Source organism: Myotis daubentonii, chromosome 8, assembly GCF_963259705.1.
Source record: "Myotis daubentonii chromosome 8, mMyoDau2.1, whole genome shotgun sequence".
In the NCBI taxonomy this organism is placed as follows: domain Eukaryota; kingdom Metazoa; phylum Chordata; class Mammalia; order Chiroptera; family Vespertilionidae; genus Myotis; species Myotis daubentonii.
In genome coordinates, this window is record NC_081847.1 from 70,816,160 (window position 1) to 70,838,947 (window position 22,788).

At 52.4% G+C, this 22,788-nt stretch overlaps 1 protein-coding gene across 1 annotated transcript in view; it reads left to right on the forward strand.

Annotated features, from left to right (window-relative positions):
• The window catches only part of RIMS4 (regulating synaptic membrane exocytosis 4), a 51,306-nt gene extending 30,637 nt beyond the window's left edge, over window positions 1–20,669 (forward strand). The window contains exons 2-6 of the mRNA XM_059706974.1: window positions 6,322–6,460; window positions 16,887–16,999; window positions 17,230–17,331; window positions 17,969–18,108; window positions 19,727–20,669. Coding sequence (XP_059562957.1) covers window positions 6,322–6,460; window positions 16,887–16,999; window positions 17,230–17,331; window positions 17,969–18,108; window positions 19,727–19,945 — 713 coding nt within the window. The 3' untranslated portion in view covers window positions 19,946–20,669. The remainder of the gene's footprint in view (window positions 1–6,321; window positions 6,461–16,886; window positions 17,000–17,229; window positions 17,332–17,968; window positions 18,109–19,726) is intronic.
• Window positions 20,670–22,788: the final 2,119 nt, after the last annotated feature.

A 22,788-nucleotide genomic window follows, 5' to 3' on the forward strand; every position in this document is an offset into this window, starting at 1 on the left:
GCTGAACAAATGCCTGCCCCTTGACCCAGCAATTCCACTCCTACATATAGTTCTAAGACCTGGATACAAGTGTTCACCAGACCATGCACTAAAGTAATTATATAAGAGCATTATTCTTTTTGTTATTGTTGTTAATCCTCACCTGAGGATATTTTCCCATTGGTTTTTAGAGAGAGTGGAAGGTAGGGGGACAGACAGAGAGAAACATCAATGTGAGAGAGATACATTGATTCTTTGCCTCCTGACTGGGGCTGGGGATTGAGCCTGCAACTGAGGTATATGCCCTTGACTGGAATTGAACCCAGGACCCTTCAGCTCATAGGCTGACACTCTATCCAGTGAGCCAGACCAGCTAGGGCTAGCAACATTATTCTTAATAGACCCAAACTGGAAAAAAAATCAAATGCTAATCAGCAGCACCATAGATAAATAGATTGGGCATATTCATACCATGGAACACTACATAGCAGTGGTGATAAGCCATCTACAACTACGTCCAACAATAGGGATGGATCGCACAATCAACAAGTATTGAGCAGAGGAAGCTCCCCTCCCCGTCAAAAAAGGCCATGCTTTGTGTATAAAAGTTCAAAACTAGGCAAAACTCGTATCTGGTGTTGGAGATCAGGATCGTGGCTACCCTTGTGGAGCAACACAGAGACTGGAAGACTCACAAGTGAGCTTTGGGGATCCTAGTAAAGCTCTGATTCTCCACCTGGGTGCTGGTTACATGAGGACGTTTAGTTTGTGAAAATTCATCGAGCTACACGCTTAATGTTTCTGCACTTTTAAAACTGACCTTTCACACCCCCCCTTTAAAAACCTTTCTTCCTGCAGCTATTCACCATCAGGAGATTGGTTTTTCTGTGTCTATGCACAATGATATGTATAATCTGTAGCTTTAGAAAGGCAGTATTATGTCTTACATACCATTCCCCATCGTATTTTGTTTTTAGCTTAGTATGTCGAGGCAATCTTTTTGTTAACTGTAAACATAGATCCACATGATTGTTTTTTCACAGTTGCTCAGTATTCTCCTGTGGGATGTGTCCTTTTGTTAACGGGTCCCCTGTTGGTGGGCAGTTAATTCCAGCATTTCGTTGGTGTAAGTGATACTGTAGGGGACTTCTTCCTGCACATCTTTGTGTACTTTTGTGACTATTTGTGTAGAGTGAATTAGTTGGAGTGGAATGTCTTGGTCTGCAGTGGTCACTTAAGTTAGTTAATCTGTTAATGGCTTGTTTGTTGGGTGGAAGCAGGGAGACCAGTTAGGAGGCTGTTAAAATAGTTTAAACTTGAGGTATTGAAGCTGGTTGGTTGTGAAAAGGGATAAGCAGGGGGAGATATAAGAGATATTAAGGGCAAAGACTTTGTATGCCTTGGCACTGATGGGAGAGGGGAAATGTCAGAGATGTCCTGGGGGTTCTGAGTCTAGGTGACTGGGAAGGTTGGAACACACATTGGAAAGAGTTGATGGAGAAAGTGGGAGCAGGATGGGTGTGGCTTTGGCCAGCTTGCATCCAAGGAGCCTGCTCACCATCCAGGAGGTGATGTCCATAATGCAGTTGGAAGTGTTGCTCTCAGAGTTGAGGACTACAGATTGAGGCATAGGATTCACCTAGATCAGGGGTGGGCAAACTTTTTGACTCGAGGGCCACAATGGGTTCTCAAACTGGACCGGAGGGCCGGAACAAAAGCATGGATGGAGTGTTTGTGTGAACTAATATAAATTCAAAGTAAACATCATTACATAAAAGGGTACAGTCTTTTTTTTTTTTTTTAGTTTTATTCATTTCAAACGGGCCGGATCCGGCCCGCGGGCCGTAGTTTGCCCACGGCTGTCCTAGATGGTCCTGGTGTTGCTGGAAGGGAATGAAATCAACAAGGGGGAGGATCTAGAGCAGAGAAAGAATCCAAAGACAGAATGGCGAGGCCCTAAATACAGGATGGTAGTAGTGATCAGGGACAGGAGGAAGCCTGCTAGAATTCACGATCACAGGCCAAAGAAGGAGGGATCTGAAGTGACTACTCAAGGGATGAAGTAATCAGTGTTAGCCCCCCTCCCTCTGGCCCCCCAATGGGTGTTATCATTACATCTTGTACTTGTCTTCAGAGCACTTACACACTTGTGATTAATCCATGTGATCATCTGTTCAATGCCTGCCTCTCTCCGCACTGTGAGCTCCATGGAGGCAGGGACCACACCACTCTCGCTCTCTGTCCCCAGCCTCAGGCACGGTGTTTGGCACACAGTGGAGTCGGTTCCCTAAGTGTTTGCTGCCTCCTGCAGGAGTCCAGCCGTCCACACACCCTCCCTCTCCCTTAAACCCACACACCACATTCTGCCCAAGTTGGGAGACGAGGACTTAGGACCCTGCGGGAGAAAATTCAAGCTGCACAGTTTGAGTCTTGGGTGTAGCCAGTGTTAGTGGGTGGCCAAAATGGGTCATTCGAACTCCATTTATTTGTATGTCACCGTGGCCAGCCACAGTTGGTACCCAGAGTCCACAGGACTCCACTCCAGGCCTCGGCAGTGGAGCATCCTGATAACCTGGGATAATGAAGCCTCTCTTGTCAGTGGAGACCAGACTTAGAAGTGCAGTCAGCATCCCATGAACAGAAAGGCACTCGGTGGTTGTTTCTTGAGTTCCGGTATTAGGGCTGAGACAAGGCCCTGGTGCATGGTTGGAGCCGTCGTCAGACTGGTTCAGCAAGCCCTGTGAACCGAGTGGAAGCCACGCTGTAAGAGATGGAAGTGTGTGGTTGGCGACATGGCGGGAGAGGCTGTTCTATGAGAAATGTGTTGGTTGAAGCAGGTGGTGGAAGAAGTGAAGCCTTGAGCAGACTTGCAGGAGGAGTGGAAAGAGCCGAAGACGGAGAGGTGGCAGATTCAAGGTCCAGAGAGCACAAGGGGTGGGAGGAGTTTCCGGTGAGGATGGGAGGAGGAGGGATAGGGAGAACAGATGGCAGATCCGCCTTGGCAAGGAGGTCAGAGAAGAGGGAGGGTCGAGGGACAGGTTGGAAGGTCTGATGGTGACGTTTGGAAGCGAGAAAGAGCAAGTCAAGGAAACACATCTTTTCAGCCAAGTGGGAGACAGGTCATCTTTTGGGATGGATGGGGCTACTGGCTGGGGAGTGGGAAAACGTGGGTCCAGGCACTTTGGGGAATGTACCTGCATGAGCAAGAGATGGCCAGTGGATAGCTTCGATGGTAGATCTTGTTGGTGTGGTTGGTACAACTATGGTCCCAGATTGGGGACTCACAAGGTGACATGTCAGGGGGAACATGCAAGACACTTGGCTTGGGCAGATTTGGGGAGTTCTGGGAGGTCTTTCTCTGTAGCAGCTAAAGCTATGTTTGTTTGGCACCTACTATGTGCCAGGCGCTGTGGTAAATGTTCTATCATTAACCTTCTCAGCAGCTCCATGAGGTAGATGCTACCCAACTTGCCCAAGGTCAGCTTGCCTGTGACTCTGCCTGGGCTGTTGATTGCAAAGCCAGGCTCACCGGTGTGGTGACTCATGCCTATTCTGGGGCCCAAACAGGATCCTGGATGTGGGATACTTAGATGCCATAGAATGCCACCCAGATGTGAGCCCACCTCTCCAAACCCCCTCCTCAGCCCCTATGGGGTCTGAGTTGTTATCATGTTTTGGACAGAAAGCTCATCGCGATCACCAGGCTTTGGAGCACGGAGCCCTTTCCCGGGAGAAATGTGTCAGAACCTGGCCGGCGAGGGCGAGTCAGGGTGGGGCTCCAGAGCAGGGCTCAGTGGGAGGTAGAATTCCCGGACAGGGGTCTGGAGTTTGTCCGGACATAGGGCTGTGCTTGTGTGAATGCGTGAGTGGAGGAGCGGCGACTCTGTGCTGTGAGTGTTTCTGAGGGAGCATGTGTGTGTTTCGGAGTCTTTCTCTGTGCCTCTGTACCGCTCTACACAGAGAAATAGAAATATTGAGGTGTGGGGGGTGCAGAAACAAATTAGTGAGAGAACAAATGGAGGAACAAAGGGAACACGGACACAGGGACACACATGCCCCCCAACATGTTCAGAAACACTCAGGGTGACACACAGAAATGCATCGGCAGTTTCCCTGTGTGCTTTCTTGAGTGGGATGGCCTATCCCTCGTATGTGGGTATGCGCCTGTGTGTGTGACCGGCCTCAGAAACAGCATGATAGGTCTGTGGAGCCCATGGAAACACAAACATGGACACTCAGACACAACGTGTCTTTGCACGTATATTCCTGTGTATGCGTGTGTGTTCCTGTGTGTTTTTCTGAGTATATGTGCACATGTGGGAGACAAAGATGTGGGCACATGCTCCGAGAACACGCGCAGAGCACCTGTACCTGTGTCCGTGTCAGAGTCAGGAGGAAGGGGCACCGTTATTGAGCTGGGAGGGGGAGGCTGGGAGGCCAGCGGCAGGCATCCTGGTCCCGCTCTGTCTCTGGGTGCACAGACCCAGCGCTCCTGTCCTCTCCACGCAGGATGGTGGGGTGTGGGTGGTGCTGCTTTCCCCAGGGGGTCAGCAAGCACTGGGGAAGCCCCTGCGGTATGCCAGCTCATCCCAGACTGTGGGGGGATCTCACGAAAGATCTACCCCGCCTCTAGCAAAGCCACAGTCCCCCGGGTGGTGGCCGATGGGAAGCTCTCCACGATCACCAGGCTGTGGAGCACGGAGTGAAGAGACCCTCCCGGGTCAAACCCTGGCTCCCCCCTTTCTGGCTCTACAGATGTGAGCGTGTCACTTAACCCCTGAGCTTCATGTCCTCGGTGTTGAAGCAGGAGCATCCACATGGGGGCGTTGAGACCACGCTCAGGCAGACCCTCCTTCTCCAGCAGGTTTTAATTGAACACGTACAGTGGCTGGGCCTGTTCTCGGCCCAGGGGCTTCAGCAGTGGGCAAAACAACGGTCCGTGTCCTTGCGGAGCTTACCGTCTTTGTGGAGAAAGCTGGCCAATAAATCAGGAATGCGCCCTGTGTTTGGAAGAAAGCCACAGCATGGCCACGGGGCAGAGAAAGCCACAGCATGGCCACGGGGCAGAGAAAGCCACCACAGCATGGCCACGGGGCAGAGAAAGCCACCACAGCATGGCCACGGGGCAGAGAAAGCCACAGCATGGCCACGGGGCAGAGAAAGCCACAGCATGGCCACGGGGCAGAGAAAGCCACAGCATGGCCACAGGGCAGAGAAAGCCACAGCATGGCCACGGGGCAGAGAAAGCCACCACAGCATGGCCACGGGGCAGAGAAAGCCACAGCATGGCCACGGGGCAGAGAAAGCCACAGCATGGCCACGGGGCAGAGAAAGCCACAGCATGGCCACAGGGCAGAGAAAGCCACAGCATGGCCACGGGGCAGAGAAAGCCGCCACAGCATGGCCACGGGGCAGAGAAAGCCACAGCATGGCCACGGGGCAGAGAAAGCCACAGCATGGCCACGGGGCAGAGAAAGCCACAGCATGGCCACGGGGCAGAGAAAGCCAGGGGGTGGTCAGGGAAGGTCTCGGAGAGGGTGATGTGCCATCACGGAGTGGAGGCCATGGATTGAGCTCCTGCCCAAGGGGAGGGATTAGCAAGGGCAGAGGACTGTTTGTCTTCATTAAAACCTAGTTGTTCTCCCATTTCACAGCTGGGGAAATGAGGCACAGAGAGGCTGAGGAATTTGCCCAAAGCCTCACAGCCCATGAGAAAAAGATCCAGGATTTGAACCTGGGCAATCTGGTTTCAGAGCCAGTGGCCTCAATCAGTGGTCCTCTATGGAGGGTGACTGTTGCCCCTAGGGGATGTTTTGCAATGTCTGGAGATGTTTTTGATTGCCGCACTGGATTGGAGGGTGCTACTAGCATTTACTGGGTAGAGGCCAGGGTTACCGTTAGACTTTTACAGTTCACAGGACATCCCTGACAACAAAGCAATATCCCATCCAAACTGCCCGTTGTGCTGGGGTTGACCAGAGTATGGCCTATAGTAGGTGCTCAATAAATAGTAGCCGCAGAAGAGGAGGAGAAAGGATTTGGAGAAGGTTGCAGGGGAGACATGACTTCCAATTCAAAGGGGAGAGAGAGCCAGTCCATGTAAATGAATCCATCAGGTGAGAGAACACATGTGATACTGATTGTGGGGTGGGTATGAATGACAGACTGCCCCCTGCAGGCTGGGTGCAGGTGAGGCCAGTGGTAGGAGGAGGTTGTTGGGTTGGGGGTGGGACCAAAGCTGGCCGCCACCAGCCCCTGAAATGCTAACCAGATGTCTGGCCTCTCTGTCCTCTCCCACCCTGTGTCTCTCTCCTCATTTCCCGCTGCCTCTCTGCCAAGAAGGGGACAGCCGGAGGCTGAAGGGGGCCATTCAGAGGAGCACGGAGACGGGCCTGGCGGTGGAGATGCCCAGCCGGACGCTGCGCCAGACCAGCCATGAGTCCATCGAGGACAGCATGAACAGCTACGGCTCGGAGGGCAAGTGAGTGTGAGCCCGGCGCGCCCCCAGGCCTCCTGGCTCTCGGTCTTCCCTGGCATGGGGCGGGAGGGTCTCAGACTTTGAGGGGGCATTGGCTGAGGGTTCCCACACTGTCCTGTCTTCAGAAGGGAGGCGATGAAGCAAGGAAGCTCTGAGGAAGACCACGGACAGCCAGACTCTGGTGCCTGACTGCCTAGATTTGAATCCTGGCTCCACCACTCACTGGCCGTGTGACCTTGGTCAGGTCATCTCTCTGTGCCTCAGTTTCCTCATCTGTAAAATGAGGATAAATACTAACATTAAAGGGGTGTTAGGAAGACAAAATGGGTTCGTTTTTATAAAAAGAATAGGACAGTGCTCAGCCTCCACCTCGGCTCCCCGAAATTTTGGGCCCTGCCTGGCGGCTCAGGGTTTCTGCTGGCTGAAAGCCTTCCCACCTCCAGCCCCTCTTAAACTGGGCATCTCTGGCCTCTGTGAATGGCCTCGCCTTGGCAGATGCTGCCGTTCCACCCACCCCCTAGAGAGACTTTCCGGAGGGCGAGAAGAGGAGGAGGACCGGCGGAAGGGAGAGGAGGAGGAGGAGAAGGGAACAAATGTTTTCTTTAACCTGAAAAACTTGGCAAGGCAGCAAAACTTGGAGGAAGATATTCTGGGCATCTGGGTAGTAGTGGGTCCCTGCTGAGTTTCAGGGGGTCAGGAGGCTTGAGTCCTAGTCCTGGCTCTGCCACTTACCCAAGTGGCCATGGGATGTCCCTTGGCCTGTCGAGACAGCAGGAGGCCAGCAAACATTTTGTCTGTTGGTTTGAGGACCAGGTCACGGGAGGGTAGTGTGGTGCCGTGAGCAGTGACAGGAAGTCAAACCCATATTCCCATTTCATAGCACAGGAGATGAAGGCCACGCAGCTTTCTCCGAGGGGAGCAGCATGGGAGGGTAATCAAGTTGTTGTGAGGACTGAGTGAGTGAATAAACGTGAAAGCACTTAGAATAGTGACCGACGCATAGCAAGTGCTGTTATTATTCGCAGTCATGGTTGTTTGTTGTTGACTTAGCTGCTGTAATTTGGATATTTTGCTCCTCAAGGTCAGATGCATCTTAATGGATACACTGAGCCACCCTAAACAGAATCGTGTCTATAAAGTGCTTAGCACAGGATAAATGTTGGCTTTATAATTATTAAAAGATTTTAGATGTGGCCGGCATGGCTCAGTAGTTGAGGGTCGACCTATGAACCAGGGGGTTACGTTTTGATTCCTGGTCAGGGCACATGCCTGGGTTTTGGGCTTGAATCTCCAGTGTAGGGCGTGCAGGAGGCAGCCAATCAATGATTCTCATCATTAATATTTCTGTTTCTCTCTCCCTCTCCCTTCCTCTCTGAAATCAATAAAAAAATGTATATATATTTTTTAAAAAGGGGGTCTTGAGCCCAGTTGAGGGAGGATTGGGTGGGTTGGAGGATGTGGGGTCCAGTAGAAGGCAGAGTCTTGCCCGCCTGAGAGGGGCTGAGCTCAGCCAGGTGCTGCCACCCTGCTTAACACCTGGGCGAGGAAAGGAAGGTGAAGGGACAGGTGGGGACCTTGAGCTGTGGTTGGCCTCCTCCTTTTTCTGGAGGTATTTTGGGCACTGGCAGGACCCAGATTCCAGACTCTGAAACAGGAGGGGGTGTGACCATCCTCCTCCTGGGCTCCTGCCAGCCCAGCCCAGGCTTATAGGAAGCCAACATGCTTGAGCAGCCCCCCAGCCTGTGGCCCTGGGAGCTTCTGGGTCTGTCTGCCCCAGCCACTGGATCACCAGGCTTGTGTGTTCCTGCAGGTGGGCACAGGGCTGCTCCCATGTGGATTTTTATTTCAGCAAATGGGATCAGCCACTTACAGTGTACAAGACAATTGGGCTGTGCACCTTGGGGACCCTGCCTTCTTCTGACGAAGCAACTAGCAGTGGTGAGAACTGCAAAGGACAGGCATAGAGAACTGGGGAAATGTTGCATCCTACCCAGGTCTTGGGACTGGGGAAGGGGTGCGTGTGGGTTGGGCTACTTGTTAGTGAAGATCCTTGGGCTCCAGATTATCCTATACCAGGTTACAGTGGCTTTGTCCCTCGCTGTTCCGGATATAGTCCCACAGCATTGGCATCCCCTGGAAGCTGGGTGGAAATGTAGCATGTCAGGCTCCATCCCGGACCCTCTGAATCAGTCTGCCTTTAACAGGGTCCCCAGGTGGTGCATGTGCACATTAACCCTTTGAGTGCCAACCAGTATCCTAGGAACTATGCTCAAATTGCCAAGGCATTTTTGCTGATTTTACAGCAGTTTAGGAAAAAAATTATGAAAATTAGGCAGATAAATGTCAGTGGTCGATTTTAGAACTGCCAACGTTCGGCATCATAAGTACTCTGCACTTAGGTGCCATCTGTCAATAAAGAGTGAACTACTAGCATCTAATAGTGACACTGCAGGAGGAGCGCGACAGCGCTCCCGGCACTTTTGGGGAAGGACATGTGGAGTGCGATCGCGCTCCCCGGCACTCGAGGTTCAGGTTGAGCAGCACTGGCTCAACAGTGATGCCCTAGAGCTAACACTTACTGAGCACTGGCTGTGTGCAGACACTGTGCTAAGTGCTTGTGCACAATGACTCCTCTCATTCTCAGAGCAACCTGATGACACTGGAACTGTTACTATCCCCATTTTACAGACAAGAAAATGGAGGCCAAGAGAGGTTAATTAACTTGCCCAAGGTCACAGAGCCAGTAAGGGGCTTCAAATGCTGGGATTCAAATCTAGGCATTTGGAGTCTGCCCTTAACCATTACACTGGACCAGCGGTTCTCAACTTGTGGGTCCCGACCCTTTGGGGGTCGAATGACCCTTTCACAGGGGTCACCCAAGACCATCGGAAAACACATATATAATTACATATTGTTTTTGTGATTCATCACTATGCTTTAATTATGTTCAATTTGTAACAATGAAAATACCTCCTGCATATCAGATATTTACATGACGGTTCGTAACAGTAGCAAAATTACAGTTATGAAGTAGCAACGAAAATAATTTTATGGTTGGGGGTCACCACAACATGAGGAACTGTACTAAAGGGTCGCTGCATTAGGAAGGTTGAGAACCACTGCTCTAGACTCTTTCCCTTATTTAATGGATGCATCTGTTTCTGGAGATAGATGATTCAGGGTGGTTTGATGGCTAAATTATGCCCTCCAGGGCCTAGAGTCCCTCCATCGATTCCCTCCATAGGCCTCAGTATGTTGGACTGCTCCTGGTTCATCCCTGAAGCTAGGAAGGGCTTTCTTTCTCTGAGCCTCTTTCTGCCTGATTGAAAATTGAGGTTCTGAATGTCAAAGATAGGAGGGAGAATAGATGTGGGTTTAGTAACCAGCCAAGCTCCCCCCACCAGCAGGCCCATCTCCCCCAGACAAAGGACAGGGTTCAAGCCACGAGAACAGTATCTCCCTGGACCCCCCTGAATCCTGAGATACTCCCTGGTGACTGGGTTCCTCGTGACCCGAGACATGGATTCGAGTGCAGGGAGGTCACCGGAAGTGATTCCAGATAACCGTGGTGGAGGATCGCGTGCGAGAGACAGGACAGGGGAATACCTGCACCTTGGGAAGCCAGCTGCCACTGTGGGCAGCCTGAGTCCAGTCCTCGTGGGGACTCGGAGCCAGTGAGGAGCATGTGCCTGAGAGTCACCCCGGCAGCGAGGGAGTGAAGTATTTATGCTCAGGCTCATCTGTTACTAGTTGACCGCTGCTCTGGTTCACCCTCCTGCCCTTCCTGCGCACAGGGGAGGCCAGAGACCGTCCTCAGGGGCCAGACAAGCGCATGTGCTGCAGTTAGAAGTCAGTGTGACGTGGTGAAGGCCAGGAGATATTGGCGGGGGGGTCGGCAGTCTGCTCCCCTATCTGAGTGCACAGCACCATGTCCTGCTGCCCACGCCAGAAACCTGGGGTTCTCCTAGACGGCTCCCCTTCTCTCACATTCCAGATCCAACCCATAATTGGGCTCTATTCTTTCACTTCTAATTATCTCTTGACTGCACCCATTTCTCCCCATCCCTTCCCCTGTGGAGGAGCCTATCACTCCTGCCTGGACACTTGCAAGTCCTCCTTTGGTCTGAGCTCCACAGCCTGTCACTCAGCACTTATTTCCTCTGGCCTCTGCCAGCCTCTCCCAGCCCCCAGCCTTGTGCCACCACTCCAGCACCCTGAACCTCTTACACTTCCCAGTCTCACCTCCAGGTCTTTCATTCGTTGCTCCCTCCTCCTCGCACCCCCTTTCCTATCCCTATTCCCACTGCATCCTCTGACTCACCCTCCTTCAGACCTCAGCTAAGAACTGGCACATAAGCTTCATCTCATGTGCCAGCACTAGTTAATTGATAGTGGCTCCCTGGAGTGCTGTGTTGAGAAGGATTCTGGAGCCCAGTCAGGCTTGGCAGGTGTGCTGAGGTTGATTAGCAATGTCTGCCCTGGGCGTGGGCAGGGGAAGTGGAACAGCATGGTCTGCCCTTCCTCTGACTGTATCAGCAGCTTCCAGTTCATCCTTCCTCCATCACAGCACCTACCACCCTGTAGTAATTATCACGTGTGTGTCTGTCTGTCCCACTAGACCAGCCGTGGGCAAACTACGGCCTGCGGGCCGGATCCGGCCCGTTTGAAATGAATAAAACTAAAAAAAAAAAAAAGACCGTACCCTTTTATGTAATGATGTTTACTTTGAATTTATATTAGTTCACACAAACACTCCATCCATGCTTTTGTTCCGGCCCTCCGGTCCAGTTTAAGAACCCATTGTGGCCCTCGAGTCAAAAAGTTTGCCCACCCCTGGACTAGACACTGAGTTCAGTGCCTACTTACCAGGGGGCCTGGCCCACAGATGATATGCTGCAAATTTTGTTGAACGATGGGTAGGTACCATGAGCCGAAGCATGTACCCATTTTACTTTCCCCACTCCTTCCCGGTCTCCTTCATCACACAGAATCGAGGCCTCAGCATCCTCTCGGTAAACCCAATCTCTCCGAGCTGGCTGCCAGCGCCCCTCCTGCTCTTTCCCTCTGCTTCTGGCTGTCCTGAGGTGTCTGGGTCATCAGCATCCAGCTCCCTGGTTGTCTGGGTCACTGTGCCCACAGCTCTAGAAAAGAGAGTGTGAGCTGATGGCAGGGCCACCTGGGCCCCGGGCTCAGAGGCTCACTGCTGCCAAGGCTGTTTGCTAATCACCAAAGACCCAGGAGGCTGGGTGGGTTGTCAGAACCCCCAGTCATCGAGTCCGAAGGACAAACCAGGTCTGGATGTGGCTGTGAGCTAGGAGACAGGGCTTAATAAGCACTAGTGTTTGATGAGCCTTTGACTATGCCAGATTCTGTTCTGAGGCGTTTCTCTTATTAATATCTACAACAGTACTGAGGGGGCATCCTATCATTATTTATCCCTACTTCACCCAGGCTCTGAGAGGTGTGCCTTAACAACTAGTGAGTGGGGAGTCAAGATTCAAATCCAGGCCTGCCTGACCCCAAAGTTTGGACTGCAGATCCCTGTACTCTGCTCTGGGCAAGGCTCTGTCCCCTTAGGGCACATAGAGACAGTATAGCAGACTGGTCAAGAAGATGAACTCTAGCCTTAGCCAGTTTGGCTCAGTGGGTAGAGCATCAGCCTGCGGACTGAAGGGTCCTGGGTTCAATTCCAGTTAAGGGCACATACCTCGGATGCAGGCTCGACCTTGGTTGGGCATGTGCAGGAGGCAGACAATTGATGTGTCTCTTTCACATCGATGTTTCTCTCTCTGTGTCTCTCCCTCTGCCTTCCAGTCCCTCTAAAAATCAATGGAAAAATATCCTCAGATGAGGATTAACAACAGCAACAAAAAGAGGAACTCTAGACCAGACTCCCAGGGTTCAAACCCTGGGTCTACTACTTACTAGCCATAGCCCTTGGTTGGGTTTCTTGATTTTTCCCATCTGTAAAAGGGTTATTGGTAATGTGTACCTAACTTTCATTGAGTTGTTAAATGAGAATGGAACACGTTAATGTTGCTAACCTAGTACTACCTGTGGTTGGCTCGGGACAATGTTTTAATAAATTAAAATAAATAAAATCCCTGGCTTCATGCCCATGAGCCATACTCTCATAGCAGGCAGGGGGTGGGGAGGGGTGGGAACAGGCAGGTTCGGAATCGTCTTAAATGCTGGCGAAGCCGCAGTCAGGATTGTGTGAAGCTGTGTACCCTGGCCTGTAATCAGTTCTGCTACATCGCTTGTTTTGAAAATGTGAATTTGTTCCAACACGATTGAAATATTAGGGAACAATTTAGCATAGCACACATTTTGCCTTTGCTCAGGTACGATTTCATCCACAAGAAATGGTAGGTAAACACAGAAAATTTGCATCCATGTAGGAAAACACAAAACACACACACACACCTCAAACATAACCTGCTCCCTCAGCTCCCGTGTGTCATCCTATCCACACCCGGTGTTTCTGTCCATTTCAGCGGCCTTCCTTCCCCTTCACACTAACTCCCAGGCTGCAGTCCTCCTCACACTCACGTCCACAAGCAAACTCAGGGCATCTTCAAAGTAAAGCAGCCTATTTATTGTAGTATTTCTGCATTTCTTAACCATTCAACATGTGCAAGACCGTGCTACCATTTTTACTATGTTCCTGTCTTTTTTTGGATGTGATACTGACATAGTATTTGGGTGTTGTGCCATGACCCCATTTTCCCCATAAGCTCTGTGATTTTTATTGTAGGATTCTGCATGCACAGTAATGTTTAGGAATATATATTTTGTGTTATGGCAGAACTGACTGTATGACAGGCTCAGCAAGCCTGTGGGAAGGTGGATGGACAGTGGATGTGTGAGGCAGGTGGGGAATGGATGGACAGAGAGCTCATAAACCGCCCAAGCCTTTCCGAACCAAGGAAGGCTGTGCAGCCTTTTAATTTCGGATGCAATTGGGACAGGTGATCTATCTGGAAAAGACTCAAACCCCCAATAACTCAATTACCTCTTTAACCATGGAGAGCATGGAAAATCCAGGGCCAAACAGAGGTCGAGGATTAATAATAAAAGACAAATGGGTTTCAGCTCCTCAAACAAAACTAACAGGATTTGAAATGCAGATAATCTCATTTCACCATTAACACAAGATAAAACGCCAGTAGAGAGCGGGTTGCAATCCTGTTTCAGGCCTCTGTGTGCCATGTGCCTCTGGGAGGACCACCTGCTACAGCCCCCATGCGCCCCACCCCAGGCCCAGGCTTGGTCTCAGGCATCCAGATGTTGCACTTCCTAGCAGATCTGGAATCAGAAATGCCAGGAAAATGCCAGAGAGGGAGATGAGGCTCTTCCAGTCTGGGTAGCAGGCCACAGTATCTCCACCCTTTATTCCATTTGCCAGGTGCTGGGCCAAGCACCTTGCCTGCATTATCTCACTGCCTCTCCCCAACAACTCAGCAAGGCGATTACAACTTATTCCCATCTTATACAGCTCAGAGAGGGTGCATAGCCCTGGAATTCAGGGTCTATATTATGCCCAAGTCCAGCCTTAACTACTGTGTTTTCCCAGTTTGGGGCCAGCTAAAGGATGTAGCAGTGAACATTTATTGAATTCCTACTGCATACCAGGCATAGCCTCTGCAGTAGCATGTATGTGGCAATAATCCAACAAGCTCTTTGCAAATGGATCCAATGAGCAGACATTTTCGGCACTCACCCGTGGAATGGCTGCGCACGGTCCATGAGGTAGGTGTGGTCTTGTTTGCAGATAAGAAGATTCAAGTGCAGACACACCAGCACCTGCCAGCAGTTGGCTGGGAGGTGTAGGGGCAGGTCTGACTTTGCATCCACTGCCTTCCGTCCTAGTCCTGGAAGACCTCGAGGTGGAGTGGGGTCTCCAGTGCAGCTGGCCAGCAGGGACCAGCCACCTCTGTATTCTTCCTTCCTCCAGCCCCATGGAGGATGTGATAACCTGTTCAAACCCTTTCAGAGTTTCTGGGGCGTCTGCTTGGTTCCTTGGCAGCCGGCGAGGCACCCTGGGATGGGCAATCAGGCAGCCGCCCAGATATTATAAACAATTACTGCTAATTACCAGGGCTGCCAGTTCCCCATTGTCTGCTCACAATCTCACCAGGAACCGAGGAGCCTACAATGACGATGTTGGAGGAAACTTTCAATTTCAGGCTCTGCTTGGGAGGCTGGGCCCCTTCGGTGACTTGGAATTTAAGAGGCACTGACGTTTTCCAGGCCTTTGGAGCCCCCAGACCCTTCCTCAGATGGCCAGGAGGTTGGGGTGGAAAAGAGACAGGTGTGGAGTGAGAGAGCCTGGGCCTTAGCTGTGGTGCTGTTAATGAAGGGTCTTCGGGTTTGCAAGAATAATAGGTACTCCTTTCCATGCCCAGATGTTTGAGTTATATTTCCCGTACTTTCTCTGTGATACTGTTGCATAATTGGTGAGCTAAGAGATTCAGGAGCCCGACTGCCTGGATTCAAATGCCACTCCGCCTCTGTCTGGTCTTCTCTTGATGCAGCGGGAACAGGTGCTCCGCTCCGGGGCATGGAGGGTCTCACAGCTTCACTTCACAGGATACCTGGCAGCCATTGCTGCAAAGCTTTGTGCCTTTTGCTCAGCCCCACCCCGTAAGAAGGATGGCCACAGTCCTCTCTGCTTTCAGATTCCCGGACCTGGCTGGGGCTCCCCGCCCTCCTTCCACATCGCCAGCCCAGCTCAGGAACCCAGCCTCCCTCCAGGATCCTCCCGCTTCTCTGGCCCTTCCCCTCCCACCCTGACCTCCTCTGCTCTCCCAGGCTGGGGTTTTTTGTGTCCTTGTTTATTTGGAGGCAGGGCAGCCTAGTTTTGCACCTATCCTTCTAAGTCTGTTTCTTCTTAGATTTGAAGCTCAAAAGCCAGGAATCTGACTGTCTTATTTCCTGGCTACGGCCTGGATGGGGAAAAGGGGTGGTAGGAAATCATGAAAATGATGCCCAGCCATTGTGACTCGCTGGCTAAGCTTCGACCGAGGAACTAAGAGGTCACTGGTTCAATTCCCAGTCAGGGCACATGCCCGGGTTGTGGGCTCGATCCCCAGTAGGGGGCGTGCAAGAGGCAGCCTATCGATGTTTCATCAGTGTTTCTATCTCTCTATTCCTTTCCCTTCCTCTCTCTACAAATCAATATAAACATATGTACATATATAAATATAGGAAAATGAGAAGCATTCAGGCTAAAATGTGAAATTCTTATCCTACAGCAACTCTGCTGATAACTTAAGTAAAAACCGAATTTAGTAGAATGATGCTGGGTGTCTCACCTGGCTGAGGAAGAGCTGAGCAGCCAGGACTAGGTTGCTAGTCGTTTGAGGCCCTTTGCGAAGATAGGCCATTCACATGACCTAGGAGATGGGAATTTTATTATTCCCCTTTCAGAGAAAATCAACGAAAATAGGCTTAAGCAAAGGACATTATTATAATTGTTGTTGTTATTACTATTGCTTTGTGTCACTAAAAAAAAAAATGATGTAGTTTTTGCTTCAGGCAGAGCTTGACCCAGGAGCTCATGCAGAGCCACCAGTCTGATGGCTTCATTCATGGACTCCAGGTGGTAGCACGATGGCTGCCAGAGGCTCCAGTCCGGTTCAGGTTCACGTCTGGTGGGAAAAGAGAGCTTCTCACGCCCTACAGTTCAAAGAAAGCTTCCCAACCAGATTCTTGTGGGCCGAATTGGCCACGCACCTGTCTCTGAGCCAGTCACTGACCAAGGGAAGGATTGGTCAGGATGAGCTCACACCAGCCTCCGGAGCCAGGTCTGCTCCACTCCGTGGGAATCAATACCTTGGGGAGGGGGCTCCCCAAAGGAGATTCGAGATCTTGTTCCCAAAGGAACAGGATAAGCCTTGGGCGGCCTACAGCAGCAACGAATGCAGGCCCTCCAAGGCCCAGCCCCGGGTCCCATGGATCTCGAACTGTCAGGTGTGAGCGACTCTTCCGGTATCGTATTAAAAGGCAGGTTCTGCTCCAGCAGCTGAGGGTGGAGAGGGGCCCAGTTCCATTTCTGGTGAGCCCTCAGGTGATGCTGGTCCCTGGACCACGCTGAGTGTCACTGAACCATAAGAGCCAGGCACCAGCAAGCATCATCTCCCCATGTGCCTACAACCACCCCAAGAGGCAGGTATCACCTTACCCATTTCATGGAGGTGGAACCTAAGGCTGGGCGAGGAGAGAGAGGGAGATGGTACAGGAGAGTTTAGGGCCACGGAGATAGAAGGGAGGGAGAGGCAGGGCATGTGTCTGCCTGAGGCGGGTGATGGATGTGGACGGAATCACCGTGGCATGAGGGACACTGTAGAGTTGACTACCTGAGTCATCTGAGTCCTTGGTTGGCCCCTGGGAACAGTTGTTCTTATCTCATCCTTTCTTTTTACAGCCTTAACTACGGGGGAGTCTGCCTGGCATCGGATGCACAGTTCAGTGACTTCCTGGGCAGCATGGGGCCAGCGCAGTTTGTGGGCCGCCAGACCCTGGCCACCACACCGATGGGTAAGTGCCCCAAGATCTGTTCCTAACGGGGGGTCCCATGGGAAGGCTTGCGTCACCCCTTCTTCCCCTCTGTGTTGGCTGCATTTGCTGGAGCCTGGGCATGTGCTGTGGGAGGAATTTGGGGCTGGGAGCAGACGAAGGGGATTTAACCCTAAGCAGATAGGAAGGTCTGAGTCCCTGATTGAACTTTGAAGCCACTTCCCAGTCTCATCTGTTGAGGCCTCTTGCAGGGGACGTGGAGATTGGCTTGCAGGAGCGGAATGGTCAGCTCGAAGTGGACATCATCCAGGCGCGGGGACTGACAGCCAAGCCAGGCTCCAAGACACTGCCAGGTGTGGTGTGCCTCCCCACTGCAAGGTGGGGGGAGGCCGGGGAGTATGTCTGGGGGGGTATATGAGTGTAGAAGAGAGACTATTGAGCCCCGCTGTGGAGGACTCCTTTGTCTCAACTGTAGTGACTCACCAAGAACTGGTGACTCAGGGTTGGTTCTGGGGACTCAGTTGAGATTGTCATCTGACCTTCTCGGCTGACCTTGTCAGCACCCCTACTGACCAAGGTAAGGATTGGTCAGGATGAGCTCACACCAGGCTCTGGAGCCAGGTCTTTCCTGCTTATGATTATACTCTGGTGCCTGGTAGGGCACGCAGGGGGCGATCAGAAAACATTTGTTCAGTGAATGGGTAGCGATGAATGTATAATCCAGGAAAGGAGAGGGTGAGTCAGTGACAGAAAGGAAACAGGTGAGCACAGAGTGAGCAGGGGAAGGTAGGGGACCTCCTGCGGGGGTGGAATAGGCCCCACCACCCTACCACCCACACCTACCACCGGGCTTGGTCCTGTTGTCTCCTCCCACAGCCCCAAGGGGGCACTCTGATCCCCATTGGTGGTGGGCAGCCTCCCCCCTGCTGTGCCTTGTGCCCACCATTGGAGGCCCACACTCCAACTTACCCTGCTGGCCTCTGTTCCCAGCGGCCTATATCAAGGCCTACCTGCTGGAGAATGGCGTCTGCATTGCCAAGAAGAAGACTAAAGTTGCTCGCAAATCACTGGACCCACTGTATAACCAGGTGCTGCTGTTTCCTGAGAGTCCCCAGGGCAAAGTCCTGCAGGTGAGGGGTGTATGTGGGTGTGTGCGTGTGTGTGTGTCTGTGTGTGTGCGTGCACGCGCGCACACGCACCTGCACACTATTAGAGGGAGAGGGCGGTGCCCCTGGGGAGGTCCTCACCTGGAGGAGGTAGAGTGCTGTGGTTGATCAGAGCTCCACAACTTGCTGTGCAACTTTGCACAAGTTTCTTTGAGCCTCAGGTTCTTCATCTGCAAAATGGGGACATTAGTAGTACCTTCTAATAATAGTGACTGTAGCAGTGAAATGTGTGCTTTGTGTAAGAAAAGTATTTGCAAGTTTGGCCTATCATAAGTGCTCTACAAATGGCTCCCATCATCATAATCATCATTATTATATCATCATCATCAACCTCTGGAAGCCAGGGCGTGGCCTGAAGCACAGCGATAATAAACTGGGAGCCTTTTGAGTATCCCGACATGTGTTTGGCCCTCTGGCCATAAGGAGAATCCTAGTGGTGACTGAAACCTGGAGCACGAAACAGCCACCCATTGTGGGTACAGGCAGGGCCCAGGTGAGACGCCTGCAGAAGCCATGTGCCTGTCCTCGTGGTGCTGTCTTTTGGGCATGTGTGGCTTGTACCTGATTTCTTGCTCCTCACCTGGGCAGGCAAAGCAAATGAGGATGGGGCCAAGGTTACAAACTGCCAAGACAGTGGGACTTTGCTAAACTGAGAAGCCCAGGCCCTGTCTAGGACAGAGTTTTCAACCTGTGGGTTGAGATCCATCAGTGAATTGTGAACTCAATTCAGCTGGTCTCAACAGTTTTGTGTTTTGTTTTTCAATGGAATGGATAGGAGAGAGAACATTTCTCACTCATAGTAAGGTAAGTCTTCGTTCGTGGGACACTCCCTTAACTGTGAAGCCCGTGTGTGCATGGCTAAGCATGATCCCTGTCAAAAGTGTTAGCAAAGCCTTGGTTGGTGTAGCTCAGTGTTAGAGCATCAGCCCTAGCACTGAAGGGTCGCAGGTTCGATTTCCGGTCAAGGGCAGGTCAAGGGCACATACCTAGGTTGCAGGTTTGATCCTCAGCCTGGGTTGGGACACATGGCACATGCAGGAGGCAACCAATTGATGTTTCTCTCTCCCTCCCCCCCCCCCTTAGACTCTCTCTAAAAAAAAAAAAAAATCCATGGAAAAAAATATCTCTAGGTGAGAATTAACAACAACAAAAAAGTCTGCAAAAATCCTTCAAATACAATTTAAAACAACCAGAAGGTCATCCAGATACCATGCATGTACCAGCCACTTTTTAAAACTTTGTTTCACACGGAGGGTTCTGGGGCTATGGAAGCAGAGGGCCCACGGGGGAAGCAGGGAGGGGACTCAGGATGTAGGGTCAGCCCTCGACTTGGACTCATGTAGAGCATGAATGGAACACAGAGGGCAAGACTGGAGGCAGAAAGTCACCTAGGCGAACAATGATTGAAGTACTGGCGCCAGGATAATAGGGTGAACTTGAGGGATTTTAAGGTTGAGCAATTGTAAGGTGGTTGAATCCACAGGACTCGGAGGTGAATTGGGCATAAGGGTTACCCCAGGGTCTGTTTATGGACCTGTGAGTGGATTGGATGATGGGAACCATTGTGTCTCTTGCCCCACAGGTGATCGTGTGGGGCAACTATGGACGGATGGAGCGGAAGCAGTTCATGGGTGTGGCCCGCGTGCTGCTGGAGGAACTGGACTTGACCACCCTGGCCGTGGGCTGGTACAAGCTCTTCCCCACCTCCTCCATGGTGGACCCAGCCACAGGCCCCCTGCTCCGGCAGGCATCCCAGTTGTCCCTCGAGAGCACCGTGGGGCCCTGCAGTGAGCAATCTTAGTGCCAGGAACGGGGAGGGGCTCCCTGAGATGGCCTGGAGACCACCCAGCCCCGACCTGGGACCCCAGGCCCAGGGGCATCTTGAACAGAGGAGGACGGGGTTCTCCCCCACGGTGGGGAAGCAGAACAGGGAGACCTACCCCCCTTGGACCCTCCTCACCCTTCTTTGCCTCCTATCCCCTGAGACCTTTCCTTTCCCAGTGGGATTGGCTGCACTTTTGACTTGGCCGGTTCTTGACCTGGTGGATGTGGCTGCAATCCGAAGAAGGGAAGACTGAGGTGGCAGAGCAAACCACTCTCCTGCCCCAGACACTATCTGACTGCTCCCCTCTTTGCGTCCTCGGAAGCTCGCTCCCCGGAGCCAAGTCCAGAACCCAGCAGCCATCTCCATGGTGCCAACTACCAGCAAGTGTCTTTCCTGCGGCACCGGGTTCAGGCAGCTACACCTGCCCCAAAGCTGATGGGGCAGCTTTGCAAGGATCCGGAGCCAGCTCCGAGGGGCCCTGAGCCCCCCGCTGAAAGAGGAGCTCCGGTCTCCCTCCGCCTGCCCGTGGAAGAAGCTTTGCCGCAGCCTGTCCAAGTCCATCTGTCTGTCCCCTCCTGCCCGCCTCTCTTCCAGTGGAATTGGGGTCCAGCAGGGACCAAAGGAAAGGAGGAGGTGCCCAGGGCCTGGCACAGACCCCCGGGGTGCCTTGCTCTGTGCGATTGAAACAAGTTGCTGTGGAGACTGTGGGACTGGAAGGAACTTTGTCATCTGGGTTTTGGGGGAGGAGCTGTGGGACCTTCATTTCTCAGAACCCCACGCCCAGAGGGCTCACAGTCTCTGCATTTTGGGGTGTTGGATTGGAGAGGGAATCTAAGGAAAGCTGGGGTTGGGATTGGTGGTGCCAAGGTGAGGGTCTCCCAAATAGGAGGATCCCTTCTTGTTGGATGAGGTCAAAAGTCACCCTGCCTGTCCCTTTGCCTCCAGGCGAGGGGCCTGGAGAGGCCACAGATCTCCCCTATTTTAGTCCTTTTAAACCATGTGTACTAAGGGCAGCACCCACTGCCCTGGCCTCAATTACCTTGGCTCAAGGAGAGAAAGAGAGGAGGTATGAGTCAAAGAACCGTGAGATTCCTTCTCCAGCAGGGCCTGGGTAGCTGCCTTCCTGGCCCAGCCCTCCCCGGGGCCCACGGAAGCCCTTTTGCATGCTGGGGAGGACTCAGGCTGGCCCCTCTTTATAGAAGCACATTTCTGCCACCTCCCCTGGGAGGCACCCAGCAGTCCACCACCCCTCATTACCCAGTCCCTGCTGTGTAGGGCGTAGTCCAGGTTAGCTGGGTAGTTAGTGTTCTAAGCCCCGGGCCTGTCCTTAGCTCGCACGTAGTTTTCACAGAGTCCCAGGGTGGAGTGGAGAGGAGACACAAGAACATTCCAGGAGACCACGGTCTCCTTGCTGACCTGGGCTGTGGCTCAGGAGGCCAGCCCTCCTCCTCCCCCTGCCTTGCCCTCCCCCTGTAGGATTGTAGCTGGAGCTGCCCACTATACTCAGATGTTCGGATTTATTATCCTTGGTACTGATTTTATTTATGAAGCATTCCTGAGGATGTGGGCCTTGGTGGAGGGGGCCTGGATGCTATTAGAAGGGGTGTTTTTCCTCTGAGGACACCCGGCTGTGTCCAGTCCCACCTTATCCCTGGTTCCACTATAGGCTGCTGACCAGGTGATTCTTTCACCTGGAATTCCTTAGCCCCGCCTCCACCCCCACCTCTACTCACCCGCCGCCCCCCAGGCCTGTTTGAGCACTGGGCATCCTTTAAAGTCTGGTTGAGTTCAGTTGCCTCCATGGAGCCTCTCACACTGCAGTAGGAAAGGGTGATGAAAAGGCCCCTGAGGCCTTCAGAGCTCCCGGGGTTTGTGGGGGTGGAGCCCCAAGACTTGGTCAGGAGGCAGCTGGGCTCTGGATGGACTCGCATCTGAGGCCCAGAATCGCCCCTCACTGTTTGTTTGTTTTAACCAGTGTGATTTCTCTGGTGTTCGTTTATTACTCGGCATTTGGAATATTTTGAGCCAGGAGAGCGCCTTCTCTCTCTGCAGCTGTCACCGCTCTGGTTGTACAGGGGTCGTTTTCAAAGACGGGGCAGCGCCTGCTGTCCCAGCCAGAGGGAGAGGAGGCTCGGTGCTCCCCAGCCTGAGCCCCCCCTCTGATGTCTGCACAGCATTCAGAAAGAGGAGAGCGCTCCAAAGCAATAACAACATCCTGGGGGTGGTCCCCAAGGGCCCCCTCGCTGGTTTTCTTGTTTGTTCTGTGAAATCTCAGCTCACCTCCTGGAGGGGTGGGTGGGTGGGGGCTGGAGCCCCTTTTCTTGGTATTATCGTTGTGAGCACATTCCCCCTTCCAAGGGGCTCTGACCCCCCATTTAGCGTGGGAACCACCATGTCCTCACCCAGGGATAGGGGCTTGGGGAGGGGGTGACTATGCTCATTATTAGCTTTGGGAACCTTCAAGGTCATCCTGTCCCCACTGCTGTCAGATCCTTTGCAGCTCAAACGCCCCCATTTGGACAGGATCAGAGAGGGCAGAGTTGGGGCAAATCGGGTAGGGAGGGGCTGGGTCTCTAGGGGAACCGAGTTTATTTTTCAATCTCTGGTCCAAAGGTCACATGCAGAGGTAGCGTGGGGGTTAGTCTTCTCCAGAATCTGCTTTTCATACTAAAGGGAAAGGGGCTTTGGGACCATTAGTAAAGTCATTTCCATTTTACAGACTAGGAGAGAGGCCAGTGCAGGAATCACACCTGGGGTCACCTGTAAGTTCAGTGGGCCTCCTCCTACCTGAGGCTGCACTGGAGCCGGGGCAGGACGAC